The sequence below is a fragment of the Leucopleurus acutus genome (assembly GCF_964270905.1).
Source record: "Leucopleurus acutus genome assembly, chromosome: 11".
NCBI classification, from domain to species: domain Eukaryota; kingdom Metazoa; phylum Chordata; class Mammalia; order Artiodactyla; family Delphinidae; genus Leucopleurus; species Leucopleurus acutus.
The window spans coordinates 36,572,990-36,591,941 of NC_139152.1; the positions used below are offsets into that span (position 1 = coordinate 36,572,990).

Below are 18,952 nucleotides of genomic sequence, written 5' to 3' on the forward strand. Positions count from 1 at the left end.
ATGGATATGAACCCTCCAGGGAGCATCAGGAATTGAGGGAAAAGAAAGAAGTAGCTGCATCCACAGCTCTGTTCCTAGTATATTCTATCAAGCTGTTCATATTACAATTGTTTCTTCCCATGTTCCACCCCATTTTCATTCTGCCACCATGAGTGTCACCTCACAGTCTGCAGATGTATTAGCAACCAGAGGTTCAGAACTCGCAGGAGTCACTAAGCATCAATAAAATCACACTAATGTTTAAAATGAGTGGCTTTTTTTCCAATTTCAGTCATACTGAAAACTGCATCACTTAAAACCTTCTTTCTACAAACACATGGCTTAAAAATAATTTTAAATTCATAAGTGAGATCATTTTAAAAAATGGAAATTCCTATATGGCACAAGAAGAAGCTAAACACCAGATTTGGATTTTATGGCCCACATGGTGACAGCAGGATCCTTGAAGGGCTGCCCTTCAGCTTAAGTGTAGGATAGAAACACACATACACACATACACACAAATAAAACATTCACCAGCACAGGAGATTAGGAGAAGACACCATTTTGCCTGTACTTCAGTGGGGAGGAAGAAATGTTTGCTCTTACAGAGTTCTGAGGTTTAAAATTATACCATCTCTGTGGTATACCACTTGGCAAAGAAATTAACTCAAATATTGATTGCAATACTCCTGGTATACCTGCAGAAGCAAATTCAAAATTCCTCTGGAGAGAAAAGACCTCAGATTTCACAGGTAAATGTTCAATGAAGATAAGATCAGACATTAAAAACAAACAAACAAACAAACACATAAGGCAACACTGTATCATGGGCAAGAGTCAACAAACACAACAAAAGGCAGATTTAGATCCCCTAAACTTCAGATGATTTAGACCCCCCTGAACTTCAGACAATACAGCAACGTGATAAAGATTATAATGTAATATAAGTGTTTTAAAGACATAAAAGAAGGAATCAAAACCACAAGAAATGAATAAGAACTAAGGGGAAAAAAACAAAAGAACTAAATGATTTGAAAAATATAACTCCTAGGAATAAAAAAGATAGTTATTTAAAAAAAATTCAGCAGATAAGCTAACAAAGGATTAGACAAAGCTGAGGAGAGGAGATAACTGATAGACTGGGGGACAGATATGAAGAAATCACAAAGGTCACAGCACGAGAGATAAAGAGATGGAAAATACTAAAGAAAGTTGAAGAAACATAGAAAGATAATGGCCAACATACATCCAATAGGAAGTCCAAAAGGAAAGAATAGAGAATGAGAGAGAAGCAATATTCAAGGACATAAAGATGGAGCGTTTTCCAAAACAGGTGAAAGAGATGACTCCTCAGATTCAATCATCTAAATGAGCCCCAAACAAGATAAATAAAAATACAGATATAATGCACTGAAACTGCAAACCCCAAGGAAAGGAGGATCTTCAAAGAAAAGATGTATTTTCAAATGAATGATTGATACAATTGAACTGACAGCAGACTTCTAAACACAAATCTCAGAGGCCAGGAAGGCAGTGGAATACTTCCCTCACAGTGCTTAGAGAAAACCCCTGGAACTCTACACCTAGCTCACCTAAGACTGAAAATGGCATAAAGCCCATATTAGAGAAAGAGAGTTTGCCATTAATAGACTCACTCTAAGAGAGTACTAAGGTAGGTCCTTCAGGAAGAAAGAAACAAAACATAGAAGAAAGAAATGGAATGCAAGAAGCAAAGATAATTTGACTATAAATAAAATGTGTCCTAGATATATTCTGAATTAGAGAAGACTGAGTCCCAGATAGCTATTCGTGTCTTTACCACTCTCTAAAGTCTCTCCAAGATATCAAGTTTGTACCTCCCCTATGATATTACTAATGACTAGAAATTCATCAGCTTATGTCTGTAAAAAAAAAATTTAGACTATATGAAGGAGAAAGTGGCAGAACATTCCCAACCAAAGTATGGGGGTGCCCAAAGGAAAAGAAAGATCTTGTACCCAAGATGTGATTCTTATTAGCAACCCCAGAGTTACAAATTAAAAGTCTATTATTTGAGTGGTAGCATGCTCCTGTAACACTGACTTTCCTATTGAATCATTCTGTCTAGTGAGAATATATCAATAGTATGATTTCCAAGGCATACTCTTTTTTTTTTTTTTTTTTTTTTGCGGTACGCGGGCCTCTCACTGCTGTGGCCTGTCCCGTTGCGGAGCACAGGCTCCGGATGCGCAGGCTCAGCAGCCATGGCTCCCGGGCCCAGCTGCTCCGCGGCATGTGGGATCCTCTCGGACCAGGGCACGAACCCGCGTCCCCTGCATCGGCAGGCGGACTCTCAACCACTGCGCCACCAGGGAAGCCCCAAGGCATACTCTTAAGGGGAAAAAACAAATGTTTAGGGAAGAGATAAAAAGGAAATTTAATTTTCATTATATGTTCTTTGTCTTTTTAAATTTTTTTTTTTTTTTTTTTTTTTTTTTTTGGCGGTACGCGGGCCTCTCACTGTTGTGGCCTCTCCCGTTGCGAGCACAGGTTCCGGACGCGCAGGCTCAGCGGACATGGCTCACGGGCCCAGCCGCTCCATGGCATGTGGGATCTTCCCGGACCGGGGCACGAACCCGTGTCCCCTGCATCGGCAGGCGGACTCTCAACCACTGCGCCACCAGGGAAGCCCTGTCCTTTTAAATTTTACACCATGTACATAAATTGCTTTTTCAAATATTAAGTATTCAGTTAATTAATTTTAGAATAATATCAAAGAAAAATCTAAAAAGTGACTTTATTTGGTTTGCTTTGAATAAAAAGAAGAAGAGGGGATATGAATACTAGGAACTCAAGGGTATAATACAATATAAGTTATATTCAAGGGTGATCCCTTGAAAAAATTAGCAATACTTTTAAAGCAAAAGTGAAGATCTTTTCCAAATTCCCAAATAATCCATTTGGCTTTTTTTTTTTCTTTCTTTTTTGGAGACCTGCCTTCTAACAGTTTGAAACCTACTTTTTTCTCCCTTACATTAACTCCATGACGTGTCATCATTTCCAGTGCTAATTAGGTAGGCCTTAAAATAAAAGAGCCTGAAAAATTTCCCCATCAGAGTTGTTATCTATTATACATGACTGATACATGGAAAGAGTAAGATCTTTTTCCAATTAACCTGAAGGACTTGGAAGAATGACTTTGAGATTTAACACTGAGAACTTTTAACTACTTTTCGAATAGTACAAAGACAAATTTCCATAAAACATTAATTTTTAAAGGTTTGCATTAGGACTAAAATAAAGCAATTATAAGTAAATGTAAAGAATGCAAATTCCTAAATTAAACATGTTAAACCATTACAGTGTAGTAAAGTTATACTTAAAGCAGGTTTATAAATAAGTCAAGAAAACTAGAATTATTTCCAATTCCTAACCCTTATTTTATAACGTTTCAGGGTACATACCGCTAATTTAAGGACATCTAAAAGCTTCAAACAGCTCTGTATGAACATTTTACTTAAAATGTGTAATATACTCACATCAAATATCATTTTTTGAGGGCTTACCACATCAAAGACATGGTGCTGTGCACCTTGCTTATATTACTTCTTTTAATCTCCAGAACAACCCATGAGGTAGATATTATTATCTTCATTTTATACACATAAAAATTAAGGCATAAAAAAATGAAGTAACATAGAAAAGATCACACAGCTTGTCAACAGTAGAGCTAGGCTCAGGCTGATGTCACTCTGACCTCAATTTTTGTGTTCTTGACCACTCTGTTAAATGCTTCAAGGAGAACCAAGGTTTGGCATAACATTAAGCAATTAAAGGGTTATTTAAAAGAGGTCAAGGGGGCTTCCCTGGTGGCGCAGTGGTTGAGAGTCCGCCTGCCGATGCAGGGGACACGGGTTCGTGCCCCGGTCCGGGAAGATCCCACATGCCGCGGAGCAACTAGGCCCGTGAGCCAAAACTACTGAGCCTGCGCGTCCGGAGCCTGTGCTCCGCAACGGGAGAAGCCACAACAGTGAGAGGCCCGCATACCGCAAAAAAAAAAAAAAAAAAGGTCAAGGATCACCAACATAAAGAGAAGACATGTCTTGAGTACCTAAGTTAACTCATAGGTAGGTAGGTACGGTCAAAAAGCTTTTGGTGAGAGTTTTTGTTTTTAATTTGGTAACAGGAAAAAGTAACATTGGGATGTAAACACCTAATTCTTCCAAAGTTCATTACTATGCATTCATTCATCAAATGTAATTTATTCACTTTTATGACTAGAGACCAAGTCTGAAGATCAGCAAATATGATTGGAGTCTCCATCTTAGGCAGAAAATGGCCCTTGTATGAGTTTGTATTTGTTTAGCTATAGCAAAATGAATTCAAAATAATATTAAAAAAAGATCACCGTTGTTGGTAAAGTGAAGGTATTTAAAGTTTTTCTTTCTGTTTAAACTATGTTAGCTCAACATTTTTACTCAAATTCTCCTCTTCTCCCACAAAAAGATACACATTTTGGTAATGGAATTTCACTGTGAGTCATTTTGGTTAAAAAAAAAAAAGGTATGTATGCTATGGAAGAAACGTTTTGAAATTTTCCTTTTGTTTCTGAATTTGTTTCAGTCTATGTAAAATGATATAAAATGATGTAAGCGTCTAAAAAATATGCCTTTTAGAAAAAGTTACATGATCATGAAATTAAATCAATATGTTTCTTTAATGATGAAAAATGCTAGTTAAACAATATCAGGAAATGTAATACAGTTCGACATTAATAATATATGCTAACTATGCATACTACTGGCAAAATAACTTTGTTACTATAAGCGAATTGAAGGATTTTTACTACCTATACTGTAACAGTAATAATACAAATTTTAAAACATCGATCAATCTCAACCAATTTGAAGTTATCTTGGACGTAAAGCAACATTCACAACATTCACAACATTCACAGATGCCTCATGCTTCATTTTATCATCTTGAAACTACAGATATTAAAAAGCTACAAAAACACTTAGGAATGCAACTTAAATTTATATTCATTTAATTACTCACTGTAAATAATTAAAATCTCATCTCATGTTTTGATCTGTGGTCAAGAAAACCATTATTTTACACACACACATACACATACACACAAAGCCATTTATCACTAAAATGTTTGATTTCCTTTTCTTTGATATTGCAGCAAATTTTTTTAGCTTTGCCATTTGATATCAACTTTTTCCCAGCTATAAGCATCTTAATTTGATTTAAGTCAGCAGTTACTTATAGGGGACTGTCAAATCTTTTAGAGTTATGCTGTAAATCATGACTGAAAGATTTACTTTCAGTATAATAAGACAGCTTTGCATATTAATTAGATCAGCAGACACATGTTTGTGGAGGTTCAGCAATTGTGCAATAAATATAGCATGGCAGTGATAGAGCTGTTAAACCTCAGCACATAGATTTCTAATACATTTTATTGAGTTTATCCAAGAAATAATCACCCTGCTAAACCCAAGTTAACCACATGATGGAATATTAGGATGTTTAATTAAAAATGAAGTTATGCTGTACAAGTGGGTAACCTTACACAGCAGCTAAAAAAGAAGGCCATGAAAAATTAATTTTACTCAATAAAAACATACACATAGCCCTTTTGTGACATTGGTAAATGGATTCAACCATTTCACTAAGATACACATGATTCAGAAATAGACTAAAGAAATTTGGGGGAGGGGGTTCAGAGGAGACTTTTTCAACTAAAGTAACAAGGGTTGGTAAATGTCATGCACATTAGTATTGTCTTTCAAAAAAATCAGTAAATCCTTTTACGTCATCCTCAGAGATCCATTGTGAAGGCTCAACAGATGACCACTGGGGCCAGGAATTAATCTCCTCGGTAAGCTATCAGGCAGTATCCAACTCCAGCAGGCCACATTTATGCCTTTCCTATACATGGGCAATCTAGGCAATCCTGATGCTTTCCCTACCTTGGGAGAGAAAAACTGCCACAGAAGTCACTGTTAAAGACAACAGGATTATCTGGTAGCTGAAGGGGTGGGCATAACAAAAACACAGACTTCATGAGTGATGACAGTAGGATGAATTCCTCTGAGCATATACCATGGCATAGGCAGAAAGGAAAGAAGGAAGGGAGGAAGGAAGGAAGGGAGAGAGGGAGGGAGGGAGGGAGGGGGGAAGGGAGGGAAGGAGGGGGGAAAAGAAAACACTGGAATAAGAATCAGAAGTGAGTTCTAAATTGCAGATCTGTATCTATAATTAAACACCATATATAAGTAACTTCACCTCTCTGTGCCATAATTACCTCATCTGCCACGTGAAAGTATAAGACCACATGACCCTGAAGCCCTCTTTAAACTAGTATTTTAAAATATCCAGCAAATATGGAAGCAACTACATCATCTCTTTCTTCCTCATTTACACCTTTGTTTATTCAACAAATATTTGTGGAGCACCTAATAAAGTATAGCCCTTATATACTATGTCTCAAAGATTCAAAAGTGAACAAGTTATACCTTTACCCCCATAAAACTCCATGCCTGGTGTGGAAATGAAGAGAGGAGACAGATGGACAAGAAAGCGAAAGCTGGGTAGATTAGCAGGGGTCAAATCTTGAAGGTCATGGTAAGACACGTGACCTTTATCCCGAGGGCAATGGGAGGCACTGACGTTTTTTTTTTCTGTCTGGGGTGATATGATCAGATTTGGGCTTTTATAGTCTTCGGAGATTGCAGTGGAGAGAGATGCCTGAGAGGCCTGAATACTGTAGTTGCAGCCAGACTTGAAAGAAAGGGACCCTAGTACCGAGAACAAAAAGGACTTGACTGGATGTGCAAGGGGTGTGAGGGGATGATTCCCTGAGTACTGGTGGGAGGGAGGGAGAGGGGGAGGAAGGGGGGGGCGAGGGCAGGAAGAAGGGGTAAAACTGGGTGGATATGGCTGCCGCTCACTGAAACAGGAAATAGAAGTGAAGATCCGGGTTTTGGCAACAGAAGAGGAAGAGGACATGAGGCAGGAGACATGGAGGCGATGAGCTCAGTTTGGGGTCTCTGGATTTAAGGTTCCCAAAGAAACATTGGACATTTGGGTTTGTATCACGTGCCACAGAATGAAATAGCAGTTAGTTCTCTTTATGAATCATTGAAGATTCTCTCTCTAGAGGTTCTTAACTATCAGGAAATCATATAACACATATGAAATCTTTAAGAGCCCGGGTTCTCCCTGCAGAAAATGTACACGTGCACAGATACTCAGGGAATTCATGGACCCCAAAGCCCATCCATAGACCTACAGGGGTCCAGGAATTCCAAGGTGAGACTCCCTGCCAGGGGGATGAGGATAAATATGGCAGCGATCGAAAAAGGAAGTAACTCAGAGTTCCTTGTCCTGACGACATCAGGGAAATGTAGAAAATGTTTTGATTGCTTTGAGTAAATTGCACTAGCAATGACAGACAGCAGATATGGCAAAAGACTGGCCTGATGCTCACCAAACCAGTTTCATCTTCCTGGACATTCAGCTCAGCTACACTTTCTTAACCCCTTGAATCCATGTGGTTAGATCTTACCAACGGTATGTGACGGGAAGGGACACTTCTGACCTGAGGCAGTAACGCTAGGTGTGCATTTTCCGTGCTTTCTCTGTGGTCCTCTTCTCTAGCAGTTTTAGAGGTCATGTACTGGGTATGGCTTCTTCACTAAATGGCAATAGCCAGGGCCCCTAGTTTGAGGAACCCCAATCCCTCTCAACTCGCTCCTCAATACCGCATTCAACATAAACTGAGATGTGAATGAGCAATACACCTTTTATATTTACCACTGAAATTTTGGGACTTGATACAGAAGCTGAGGTTAGTTACCTTTATTAATAAAGTAAATATCAATAATCATAATAATACCCATCATATGTAAGGTCCAGAGGTTAATAAAATAATTTTATACTATCTGCTTTAGTTTTCTTTACAGTACCTTTTTTTTTTTTTTTTTCCGGTACGCGGGCTTCTCACAGTCGTGGCCTCTTCCGTTGCGGAGTACAGGCTCCGGACGCGCAGGCTCAGCGGCCATGGCTCACAGGCCATGACAGGCCCAGCCGCTCTGCGGCATGTGGGATCTTCCCGGACCGGGTTACGAACCCGTGTCCCCTGCATCGGCAGGCGGACTCCCAACCACTGCACCACCAGGGAAGCCCTACAGTACCTATTGTTACCTGACATTTATCTTCCTGTTTATAGTCCCTCTGTTCCACTACACTATAATTTCCATGCAGACAGGGCCTCAGTTTTGTTCACTGCTATATCCTGTTTCTAGATCAGTGCTCAGCATATAACAGATCCTAATTAAACATCTGTTGAATAAATGGGTGAATAAATTATTTCAAATGAGTCTCTTCTCATCTGAAGGTATTTTTTTAAAGGGCACACCTTCTATTTATAACTACATCAACAAAAATGGTGGTGTTGGGAGGTGAGGAATTGGGATCTAACCTGGAGCAATAATTGGGACAGATGCCTTAAGGCAAGGGTTGGTATTACATTTTCCCAGATAGGAGGCATTCTCTCTCCTCTGTCATTAGAGTGACTTCAGAAGAAACTTTGAAAAGCAATTATATAGATAAAAACCTGGATTTGAGAGTAGAAAGACCTTAGTATTCAGCTGCTAGCTCTCTGATGTTAGAAAAATTAAATCATGTTGAACCCAATATTTTTGTTTGTAAATGGATAATACCTCCAAGATAATACCTATCTTCGAGGAGACCTGTGAAGAGTAAGGTGACGTACACAGGGTAAAAGACACAGAAGTTATGCACCTTGCCCAAGGCCACATAACAAGGAAAGAGTAAAACTAGATTTTAAACGTACATTTTTCTCAAAGCCCTTGGCATTTTGTGTTTGTCCTCTTACAGACTGAAAGATCAAGGAAAACTACACAGAGAAAGCTAAATATTCTGTTGGGTTACTTTTAACTCCAGTTTTAAATTTTACATTGCTCAGATTAATCTTATGCCATTCCACACTTTCACAATCTCTCCATATAATTTTTTTTTAGTGGGGAAATGATACGCAGGATTGAGCATGACCATTATTCATCCCAGATTTTCTGGGACAGCCTTTATTTCAAAATTGCACACCACTGAAATTCCCTGAAAAAGCCACTATTTCAGTATCCAGACTTCGTACCAGAAACAGCATAAAATACTATATTCAGGAAACATAGTTACCATAGGTCTGAATGTACACCTTGTTAGTGTACCTTGATGCGTGTGTGGGTACTACTGGAGATCACGGGATAGAAACATTGTAGGACCACTGCACTGGAAGTACCTGATTTTGATTTACTAAAGCCTATGATAGTTAATTATCAGAAATCTGTATTTTTTTATCAAGTTAACAAGCTCTATGGGTGATTCACATGCACGATGAGCTTTGGAACTCTTGATTTTGGAAATGATCTCCTTAAGAAAGAGGCCCACATATCAAAGACAGCCACTAGGCATTTTCTGTTAGAGACCTTTGTAACCAGTTAGTCACCAAAGTTTGAAAAGCACCACTTAGAGGTACTTGCAGAAAGAAAGGATGTAGTGATCCTTTTGTGAGCATCCTTCTGTGCTCAGTGGCAGTACTTATTCAGTAAACTTTTCACTTCTCAAATGGACCAGAGCATTTTCTGTCTCACATTCTGATCAGTGTATTTATTAAACCCGATGACTGCAGGTGGGATGGAGACAGGACATTCACTGCATCTACTGCACTGAGATTTATGGAAAGCAAGAGGAGGTGGTAACCACTAATCACTGGTGGCAGCAGCTTTCTCTTAGGGAGAATAATCAGACTTTGTGAGGTCATCTGCTGTTAGAACCCACTTAACCCAAAGAAACCAAAACTACTACTGATATGATTTTAATTAGGGGCTAATACTCAAGGCACTTTTTAAATTCTCAAGGTGTGTTTTCAATGGACAAAACATCTTACTTTCAGTCATAAGCTATATATAGACTACACATATATATATATTTTTAATATTTTTAAAAGTTTCTAGTATTAGTATCTATCAGAAAGAGTAAGTTCAGGACAGACTTGGATGAGGAATAATTAAGGGGTAGAAAACTTTAAACACTTTGTAAACAGACAACAATGAACAAATATTAAATGGACCAGGTAAAAATGTATTAAAAATTCTCAAATGTGGAGGCAGGAAGTAGTGTGTCCCAGGAAGTGAGCTGGCCATAAGCTTGAATCCTATGCTTTAATATGGGCATATAGATTCCGGGAAAACTGGGCTCCAAATGAGTAAAGTGAATTATGAAGTCATAAAATCCTGGGTAATCCAACATATTTTTCTGAAAAAGTTCAATATACTTCTAGTTATAATAGTTGCAAAACCTCCTTAGAGTGACTTTGGGCAAACGCCCAGTGACGACGCCTCACTGAAACTTCCCACCTCCTGCCTCCTAAGCTTCTGTGTTAATAGCAAGTGCTATGCTTTGAAAGCCCACTTGAAACATTATTTTCCTCTCGGGTTCCTTTATACATGGGCGTAAAACTTCATCTTCTAGAAGATGGTATGATATTCTTACCCGTTTCACAGCTGGGCCCGGTGAAGCCTTGTGGGCAGGCACACACATTAGCGGCAATGCAAGCTCCTCCGTTCCTACAGCCATCTTTGCAAAACGCTAAAATAATTCAGATACATAATTTTAGCACTTTAGAAGGAAGTGGTTCAAGATACTCCAAACTAGCTTTTCTTTATTGCCTTTGATATAAATGCTATTATAATTTCATATTCAAATAATACTTTCCATATAGGTAAGAAACTTCAACACAATTTGTAGAATAGTACTCTTTCCAATGTTAAGTATTTCACCTGTAAAAGAAAATACTGAGCTTTCTTTTAACAAAAAACAGTAGCCTTACAAAATAGGAATCAGAAGTAGTATTGCACCTCATTGTAGCAATCCAGCTTGAAATTAAATCTAAAAGAAATGGCAGCTATCCTAGGCATCTTCTTAAGGAAGAAACCACCACCTAAAGAATAAGATACGGAAATAAGAAATAATTGACTCCTATACGGCTCTGATCATTCTACACACTGTCCAAACTGTCAAAATACTAGAGAAGTGCCCCAACCTTCGAAAAGTTCTAAATCATTCCTGGTGATGAGTTAGCCAATAATGAGAATTTGATAAAGGAGTCTTCAAGAAGGGTCTTGAATCCCTCTGCCAAGGATAGGTCAGGATCCAGGATCAAGGGCAAAGGCACTGCATAGCCGGTTGTGTTAGAGTGGGTGTGTGAGTGAGGGGAGTTCTTCTGTGAGTAGAAAAAGAAGCCAAGCTCTGAGCCGCTGCAACGGTGATCTTTTGAGATGCGTCGCCCTCAGAAAAGGTGAGAAAAACAAGATGGGCAGGATGGAGTACCCTCAGAAACTTCTGTTTCCACTTCAGCTTATTCTTTGACTCTGTAAGGCAAAGGCTGTTCCCTCAGCTTGGCAAGGCCTGTTGTGGATGAACTCGATCAGCCTGTTCCATGCCCGGGGCAAAAGCTTTTGCTCTAGTTTTCAGGCATGTGCTTCCTCTAATTAGTTAGGATGCACTTTCTCAGAGTGGGAAACTGTAGAAATCTGAGATTCTGCTACTGAGTTAAAGGAAGGGGCCCAAAGAGGCCATTTGGCTTCTTTGGTTCTAGGTCTTAATCTGTCTTCATCCTAGGCAAAAACAATATCTAGTCACCAAGAACTTGCGAAGAGATTAGGAATTGAAGCCTCATGAAAAGAAAGGGTACACCCACCAGACCATGTGTATATCCTCCTTAGAGTAATTTGCAAGGTTGCAGCCTCTTGACAGAGAATAGGACTCAGTGATTCAGATCCTACAGCTAAACTACTTCTCTCTCAGCTTTTGACGTTCCCAGCAGAGACACACACAGGAACAGAGAGTCTTTACTCAGGCAACCTATAGTCCTAATTTCCAGAAGAAATTTATAGACACTGGAAAGTTCTCCTTCCTTCAAAGATAAGAATTATCTGTCTGCATCTTCTCATGGCTTCAAGAATTCTTTACGCTATAAACTTTATTTTTCACATTAATAAGGAGTGAGAGTCAAATGCAAGTAAGAGTGAGAAGCTGTTGGGCTCCCAGATGAAATCTTAACTCTCTGAACATCCAGATGCTTTGGGGAAGTCCTAAGGGTGCATTTATACCATCTATGGACTTGAAAGTCTAGCTTTCCTCAGGATCCATCCAGTTTCTGAGGAAATCTTTGTGGGATTTAGACTCCCAAATGCATAGGCCTTTACAATGCTCTAAGCTACAGATTTCCATAGACCTTGACAGAGTAATCCTCTGGCCCCTCCCTATCTGCATCTACTGTATGACTGTAGACCAGGTCTGAAAGTCATGACCAAAGGACGCGGCATTAGTAACAATTCCTTGTTATCTCCTGTCTCCCATATACATGTAACAAAGAAAATTAATTTTGGTAAACTCCAGGATAATGAACACAGTACATTTGAGGAATGGACCAGTTTTGAAGCTTAAAATGCCTGAATTAGCCAAATGATAAATAAATCTATATGAGGTAATAAGGAATATGGGCTTTATCCCATGGAAATTGGCAGAGTTTCTAGAATAGAACCTCCGTTTTCCTTTCGAAGTGGGAGGTAAGCTCATCTGATGAAGGAAAATGAGGGCATGGATAAAAGAGTGAATTAATGGGATGGTGGTGGACTACAGCCGGAATATCCGCTGATGGAAATGAAAACCTGAGAATTATTGATTGGTAATGACAAACCAGGCAAAATGGGAAATGATAACACATAGAAACCTAAAATTCCCAGTTAATTAGTATTTAGCTCAAGAGAGAGAGAGCAGAGAAGAAGAGCGCTCAGACTGACCCCACACAGATATTTCACAGTGGATCATGGTAGTGAAACAAATGGGTTGATAGGGCTGCCGAAAAAAATATAGCTGTAATGTTTGGACTCAAAAAGAAATATCGGAACCTGGGAGGAGACTGGGAATCTGGATGAAAAGGACAGGTCAGAGAGATTAAAGATGAAAAACTGTGGAAAGAACAGAGTGGGCAAACTGGAAGCAGAAGGACGTGGGGTTAGATAATAAAAAGCTAAAGTTTAGATTTCTAGAGTGGAGTAGTTCTGTACAAAAATGCCCAGGACGTGATTATGGCTATGATTCCACTAGAGAGGAATAGAGGTGGAAACCACTGTGGTTGAGGTCATGGAGCATCAAATCAGAGTTGTTGAACAGTTTGGCCATTTAAACACTGACGTAATCCAAGAGGAAGCCCATGAGCTACACTTCAAAGTTCTCAATGTCTGTGGGATGTACCCAGAAGGCAGGTAACAGTGATGAGAAAGGGTGGAGGGAGGGAGAGACGGATTGCATTATCCCTAATGGAAGAGGTGCCAGCACTTAAATCTTTTACCTTTGCACGTAGTTCCATTCCCGGTATAGCCTGGCTTGCAAACGCAGTTGTGTCCTCCGACAGTATTGAAGCATAAAGCATTTTCATCACAGTTGTGCTGATTTGTGACACACTCATCATGTTCTGAAATGAGGATACGTTTTTGTTACTCAAAGACAGATTTTCAAAACGACTGTGCTTTAAATTGCACCTTCATCTTTGTTATTGTATGCTATTTCTTTCCAACACAGACATACACAAATTACCTATTAAAGAAGAGCTTGTATTTTGAAGTACTGTATACTCCTCTCTTGAAGTACATACACAGTGTACACATCCACAAACCTTAAACACAAAAGGATTTGGATACAAGGCCCACCAATAGTAGCAAGGAATAGAAGGAGAGGAGAGGGAAGGATGGGGATTAATTCTCAGAAGTAGATCCCAGAGCCAGCTGTTTACAGTCTCAGCGGTTAATATTTGGGGAATTATCTCATGATATAAGTCTGCTACCTAACTTTTTCCTGTAGCATGGAAAGGGTGATAGGAAAGGATGTGTAACTGTATTGCTCCATGAATCCTGACCTGCAGGATAATGGACTTGAAGCCCCGTGGAATTAGATGCAGTTAGCATCTACATCCACACTTGCAGGCATAAAGATACACGTGCAAACTGCTGGGGGAATATCTGAGTTTCTTAGTAAGTTCCCTCTTTCTGCAAAGGAAGTACCACACTTTTATTAAAAAAGACTAAAACTTGCCTTTATAATATGTGCAAATGCAAACTCTGAGATATACAATCGATATACCTCCTTTAACTGTGTGTAACTTGACACTTTCAAAAGCACTGAATCATTTGATTCTCACAGCCCCGCTGTGAGAGAGGCAGAACCAATGTCATTATCACCATTTTAAAGATGTGTCAGTGGTGGCTCAGAGTGCTTCAGTAGCCTGACCAAGTTCATGGAAATATTAGGCAACTTCAGAATGCTAGCTCAGTGTTAGCAAAAATGTAAGTGTGAGGAATAAATACAGTAAATATGAGAAAGAAAACAGATCTAACGTCGAAATCAAGATGAGTAGGAAATGAAATACAAGTGAGGAAATGCATACAAGTTAGTTTAGCCATCTAAAATCCCTACAGCCTCACTACTTATTACCCAGTCTCTTACATAAATAGTATTTAGGTCTAAAATTAAATATATATTTTAATACACTTACATTGATCGAGCCATTAATTCACTATGATATAAATAATCAAAGCAAAAAGAAATATTGTTTTTTCACTTTAGAACTTTTTGCATTCCAAACAATATGTATCTACGTATATATTATTCTAGACAACATAATAGTACTGTATCTGTACTTTTGAAAAAAAAATTGCCTTTGACATACGTAGTTGAGATTAGACTAAAATCATTTAACTATAATACTAAAATAGAATGCTCTTTGTTTTATTTTTAAAAAATAAAGATTAACATTTCATGATTCTATGTCCTGTGTTATGCAAGCACAAAGTTATGATAGTTTTAGCTACAGGCCTATAATAAAATCTATAAAGATTATTCCCAATTACCTTTCAGACAGATTTCAATCACTAAGGTTTTAGGATTACACAAATAGATATTCTCCAAATTCCTGGCTGAATTTCCCCAAATTGTATAAAATTCCACCTTTATTATCTAGAATCAGAATATTTCAGAGTTTTTAATAAATTCATGCCTATTGATGATAGCTTAGGAAATGGCTGGATTACACATGGGTGTCCTATTGGGGATACCCTTGGACACTATTAAATATTGGAGGGACCAGAATGGGTAGCCCACCTACTTCTGGGTTCAGCTGCCTGAAGCAAAATAAAGCCACACTGTGAAGTTTGCAGCTGTTGCCAATTTTCTTCCCACTGCAATTCAAAGTGCTGCAGTTAATCTATAAATCTCTATACAGACAGCCGTGGGGCCCTTTAAAGACAGCTGCTGATTGATTTGATGTTGTTTTCATCCGCCTTGGTTGCCCTCTTAATTAGACGGTACTCACTGGGTAGAGGAAGGGCCTAACAAGATTCAGTTTAGCAACCAGTATAATGTTCAACAAATGTTAACTAATTACACAACCTGGAATCTGGTTTGTCCTTTACTCTCGGCGGCCACTGAAATGAATAAGTGGCTTCTAAGCAACTCACGGGTGAAGACGATTTTCAGGTTTTTAAATGCACTGGCGCGCACCTGTACATATATTGTTCCCTCTGGCTGCAGCACCTGCCCCATGGATTCTCCTGGAAAACCCTTAATACTTTTAAAGATTACACTAAAATGGCATGTCTTCTGTGAAAACACCTTTCTCTCCCCCTCCCACAGAGCTGGGGCTTCTGTCTGTTTTCCCTAACACCAGATACAAGGCTGTTTTACTATATTTTATCCTAAGTGTCTACTTCTCCTTGGTTCTCTATTTTCATGCCCCACCCGGGAGTGTGAATTTTTGGAGAAGAATCTTATATTTTTCTTTGTATTTCATTTCAACATTCAAAGAAAGTGTCTTGAATAAATGACTGAAAGAATGAGTGACCAGGGACTTCCCTGGTGGTGCAGTGGTTAAGAATCTGCCTGCCAATGCAGGGGACACAGGTTCGAGCCCTGATCCGGGAAGATCCCACATGCCGCGGAGCAACTAAGCCCGTGCGCCACAACTACTGAGCCTGCACTCTAGAGCCTTTGAGCCACAACTACTGAGGCCCGCGTGCCTAGAGCCCGTGCTCTGCAACAAAAGAAGCCACCGCAATGAGAAGCCCATGCACTAGAGTGGCCCCTGCTTGCCGCAACTAGAGAAAGCCCGCACGCACCAAAGAAGACCCAACGCAGCCAAAGGACGTACTTCCTATACCGTTATCATTCAAGTCAATCCCAATTTGTTCAATTGGAGACTAGACACCAAATGGAAAGCTACCGAAACCTAAGCTGTTTTTTACTGATTTTACTATGGTGGTGTTTTATTTGGTTTGGGATGTTTCAAATATTAATTAAGATAGCAGGACATATTCTGAAAACAGAAAGTATTAATTCTTTTATATTGTCACTTTAATTTTTTTCAAACTACTTAAAATAAAGTTGGTTATACTCACAATTATCTGTGATCTTAAGAAAAGCCTTTTAAAATGCCTGTCCTGTAATCTCACAGAAGAACTAACTTTGACAGCCCTTTAAAAAAGAGAATGTGAATGAAACAAGGAGCAAATATTCTATAAGGTCATCTCAATAAATAGTTAATTATTGCTGCTCCATATCGACTTTTGGTCAAATGTCAACTTCTTACTGTTTCCCTGACTGACATACCCCTAAGGACTCCACCACAGACCCACCAGTCAGCCTATCCATTTTTAATACTTCCTTCAACATTTTTAACATATAATACATAAAATTAAATAAAATAAGGAGGAAAATATTAAGACAGTATTTAAATCATTCAAACATTCCAGTGTTTGAGAAGAGCATGTCAGGATATAATTGTGAATGACTTCTAAGTTTTATTTCACATATATTGAAAAGGAGACACATCAGATCTGATGTTCAGAATATCCAATCCATAAGATCCAATGCTATCTTCATATCCTCAGATAAAATGTCACTGTTCATGTGACATGACAGTCCAAACAACAGCTGGGATTGAAACTGAATGCACCCCTTTCTTTTTCTTTTCTTTAAAAATATTAGCATATAATAATTTTAATCAAAATTTAAACACTTTTGTACCTATGAATTTTAAATTTAAATAAAATGGAAAAAAAGGAAAAAAGTTATAGAAAGAAAACGTCACCCCTCAACAGTTCTAAACAAAAGTAGTATGGGTGTCAATTATTACAGTACCTTATATACAGAATAGATAATGTTACAGTGAGAGCTAGCAAAGATTTGTCCTGAGTGCCATATTTTGTATGCTCTGCATCTTTACATACTATGTAAAACTGATTTCATACCAGTGACAAGGGTCAGTATAGTAAAATTCCTCTATGAAAATAAAGTAATAGTATACACATTTGAATTTATCTAAACGCAGATGTTACATATAATACTTCAGTTTCACTGATTAACTCCTAACCTGTTTAAGTTAATGTATCTAAAATCATTTTAAGACTCAACACCCAACAGATCATCAGTCAGAATGACATAGAGTTGGATTCAAATTGGATTTTAAAATTGGTGTTCATATTGAGCTGTTTCCAGAATGAATGTACTATCTAGAGACAAGACAGCCATCCTAAAATTCATATAGCTTTTCTCACTATGATTCCAGCACAGACATGCAATACACATAGCACATGTTCTATTCAAGAATTTCACTATGATACAAAAGGCAAATACTACAGAAAATAGGAGTGAAAAGCAATTTAAATATATCTACATTTCAATTAAATACAATTTTCTTCAATGTGTATTGTGTTTTAGGATCTTTTCAGGATTAAAAGTATGATTATAAATAGTAGCTATCCTCACAAAGCTTATACTTTAGTTGGGGAGATAAGACAAAAACACAAGTGCCTTTAGCGCATGGCTTCATTATGAGAAATGCTGAAGCAAGGAAGTAATCTGTTTTAAAAGGTCATAGAGATCAAGGGAGGGAGTCATTTCTAGTTGGGTCAGGTGGGAATGCAAGACTGACTTCATGGAGAGCAGAGCATTTGGCATGGATATTCTTTATGCATGTGTGGGGAAGAGGCGGGTTCCAAGCTGAAAACAGCATTTACATACTTTGCTTCTTTTGTTTTTGGAATCTTGAGTCTCTTACAAATTTGACTGAACCTGAATGACTTGTAATAATCCTAGTTCTATTTCACTGCTTGCATACCACATACTTTGTAATATACACTATCTCATTTAATCCTCATATTAATTAGGAAACATTATTTTTCAGAAAATTAAACTTGGCTTATAGAAGCTAAGCATCTCGCCTGAGATCACACAGCTTGGTAGGTGGTAGAGCTGTGAATCACAACATCTGACTCCAAAAGCTAGGTTATTGATTGCTATGCAATAGGGCCTCCTGACATTTAATGAGTAGGTTTTCCCTGATCTATTTTTTTAACCTAGTGTTCTTTTTTGTAATTATCCAGAGGTTTTGAATGTTTACACATTACAAGTCTTCTAATGTTTCACAATTAGGAAGTTATCATCTCTTTATTGTATTTTCTAGTATCTTTTAACCTTATAGGAGCCTTATTAAAAATTATAGAACTCCTAGGGCAAAGCACTGAGGTAATTTCTGTTCATACTAAAATCCACATTTTCACACAGTTGAGAGACGTTTTCAAAAGAAAAGGAAGATATCAATACGGTCAAGTACAAACGCCTGAAAAACAAAGTAACCAGCTCACAGAACTTGGACTCCAGCACTAATTCCCCCAGCTTAAAAATCTCTGGAAACTCAACCGTAACGTAGTTTGGCAACCAGATAACTCCAATGTCCAAGAGTCCTTTCCTCTGATACCAGTGGTCAGGCCCTAGTAACACTGTCCACTGCTTCTCGAGAATTCTGTTTTATATCCCCCAGCAATATACTAGATCCTTGGGTTGA

General features: G+C 38.4%; 1 protein-coding gene across 1 annotated transcript in view; it reads right to left on the minus strand.

The window, feature by feature from the left end:
* NELL2 (neural EGFL like 2) overlaps positions 1 to 18,952 on the minus strand; it is a 385,449-nt gene that overhangs the window by 105,637 nt on the left and 260,860 nt on the right. Inside the window, exons 15-16 of the mRNA XM_082850800.1 lie at positions 13,409 to 13,531; positions 10,546 to 10,641 (exon numbers count right to left, since the gene is read on the minus strand). Of these exons, the coding sequence (XP_082706926.1) occupies positions 10,546 to 10,641; positions 13,409 to 13,531 (219 nt within the window). The remainder of the gene's footprint in view (positions 1 to 10,545; positions 10,642 to 13,408; positions 13,532 to 18,952) is intronic.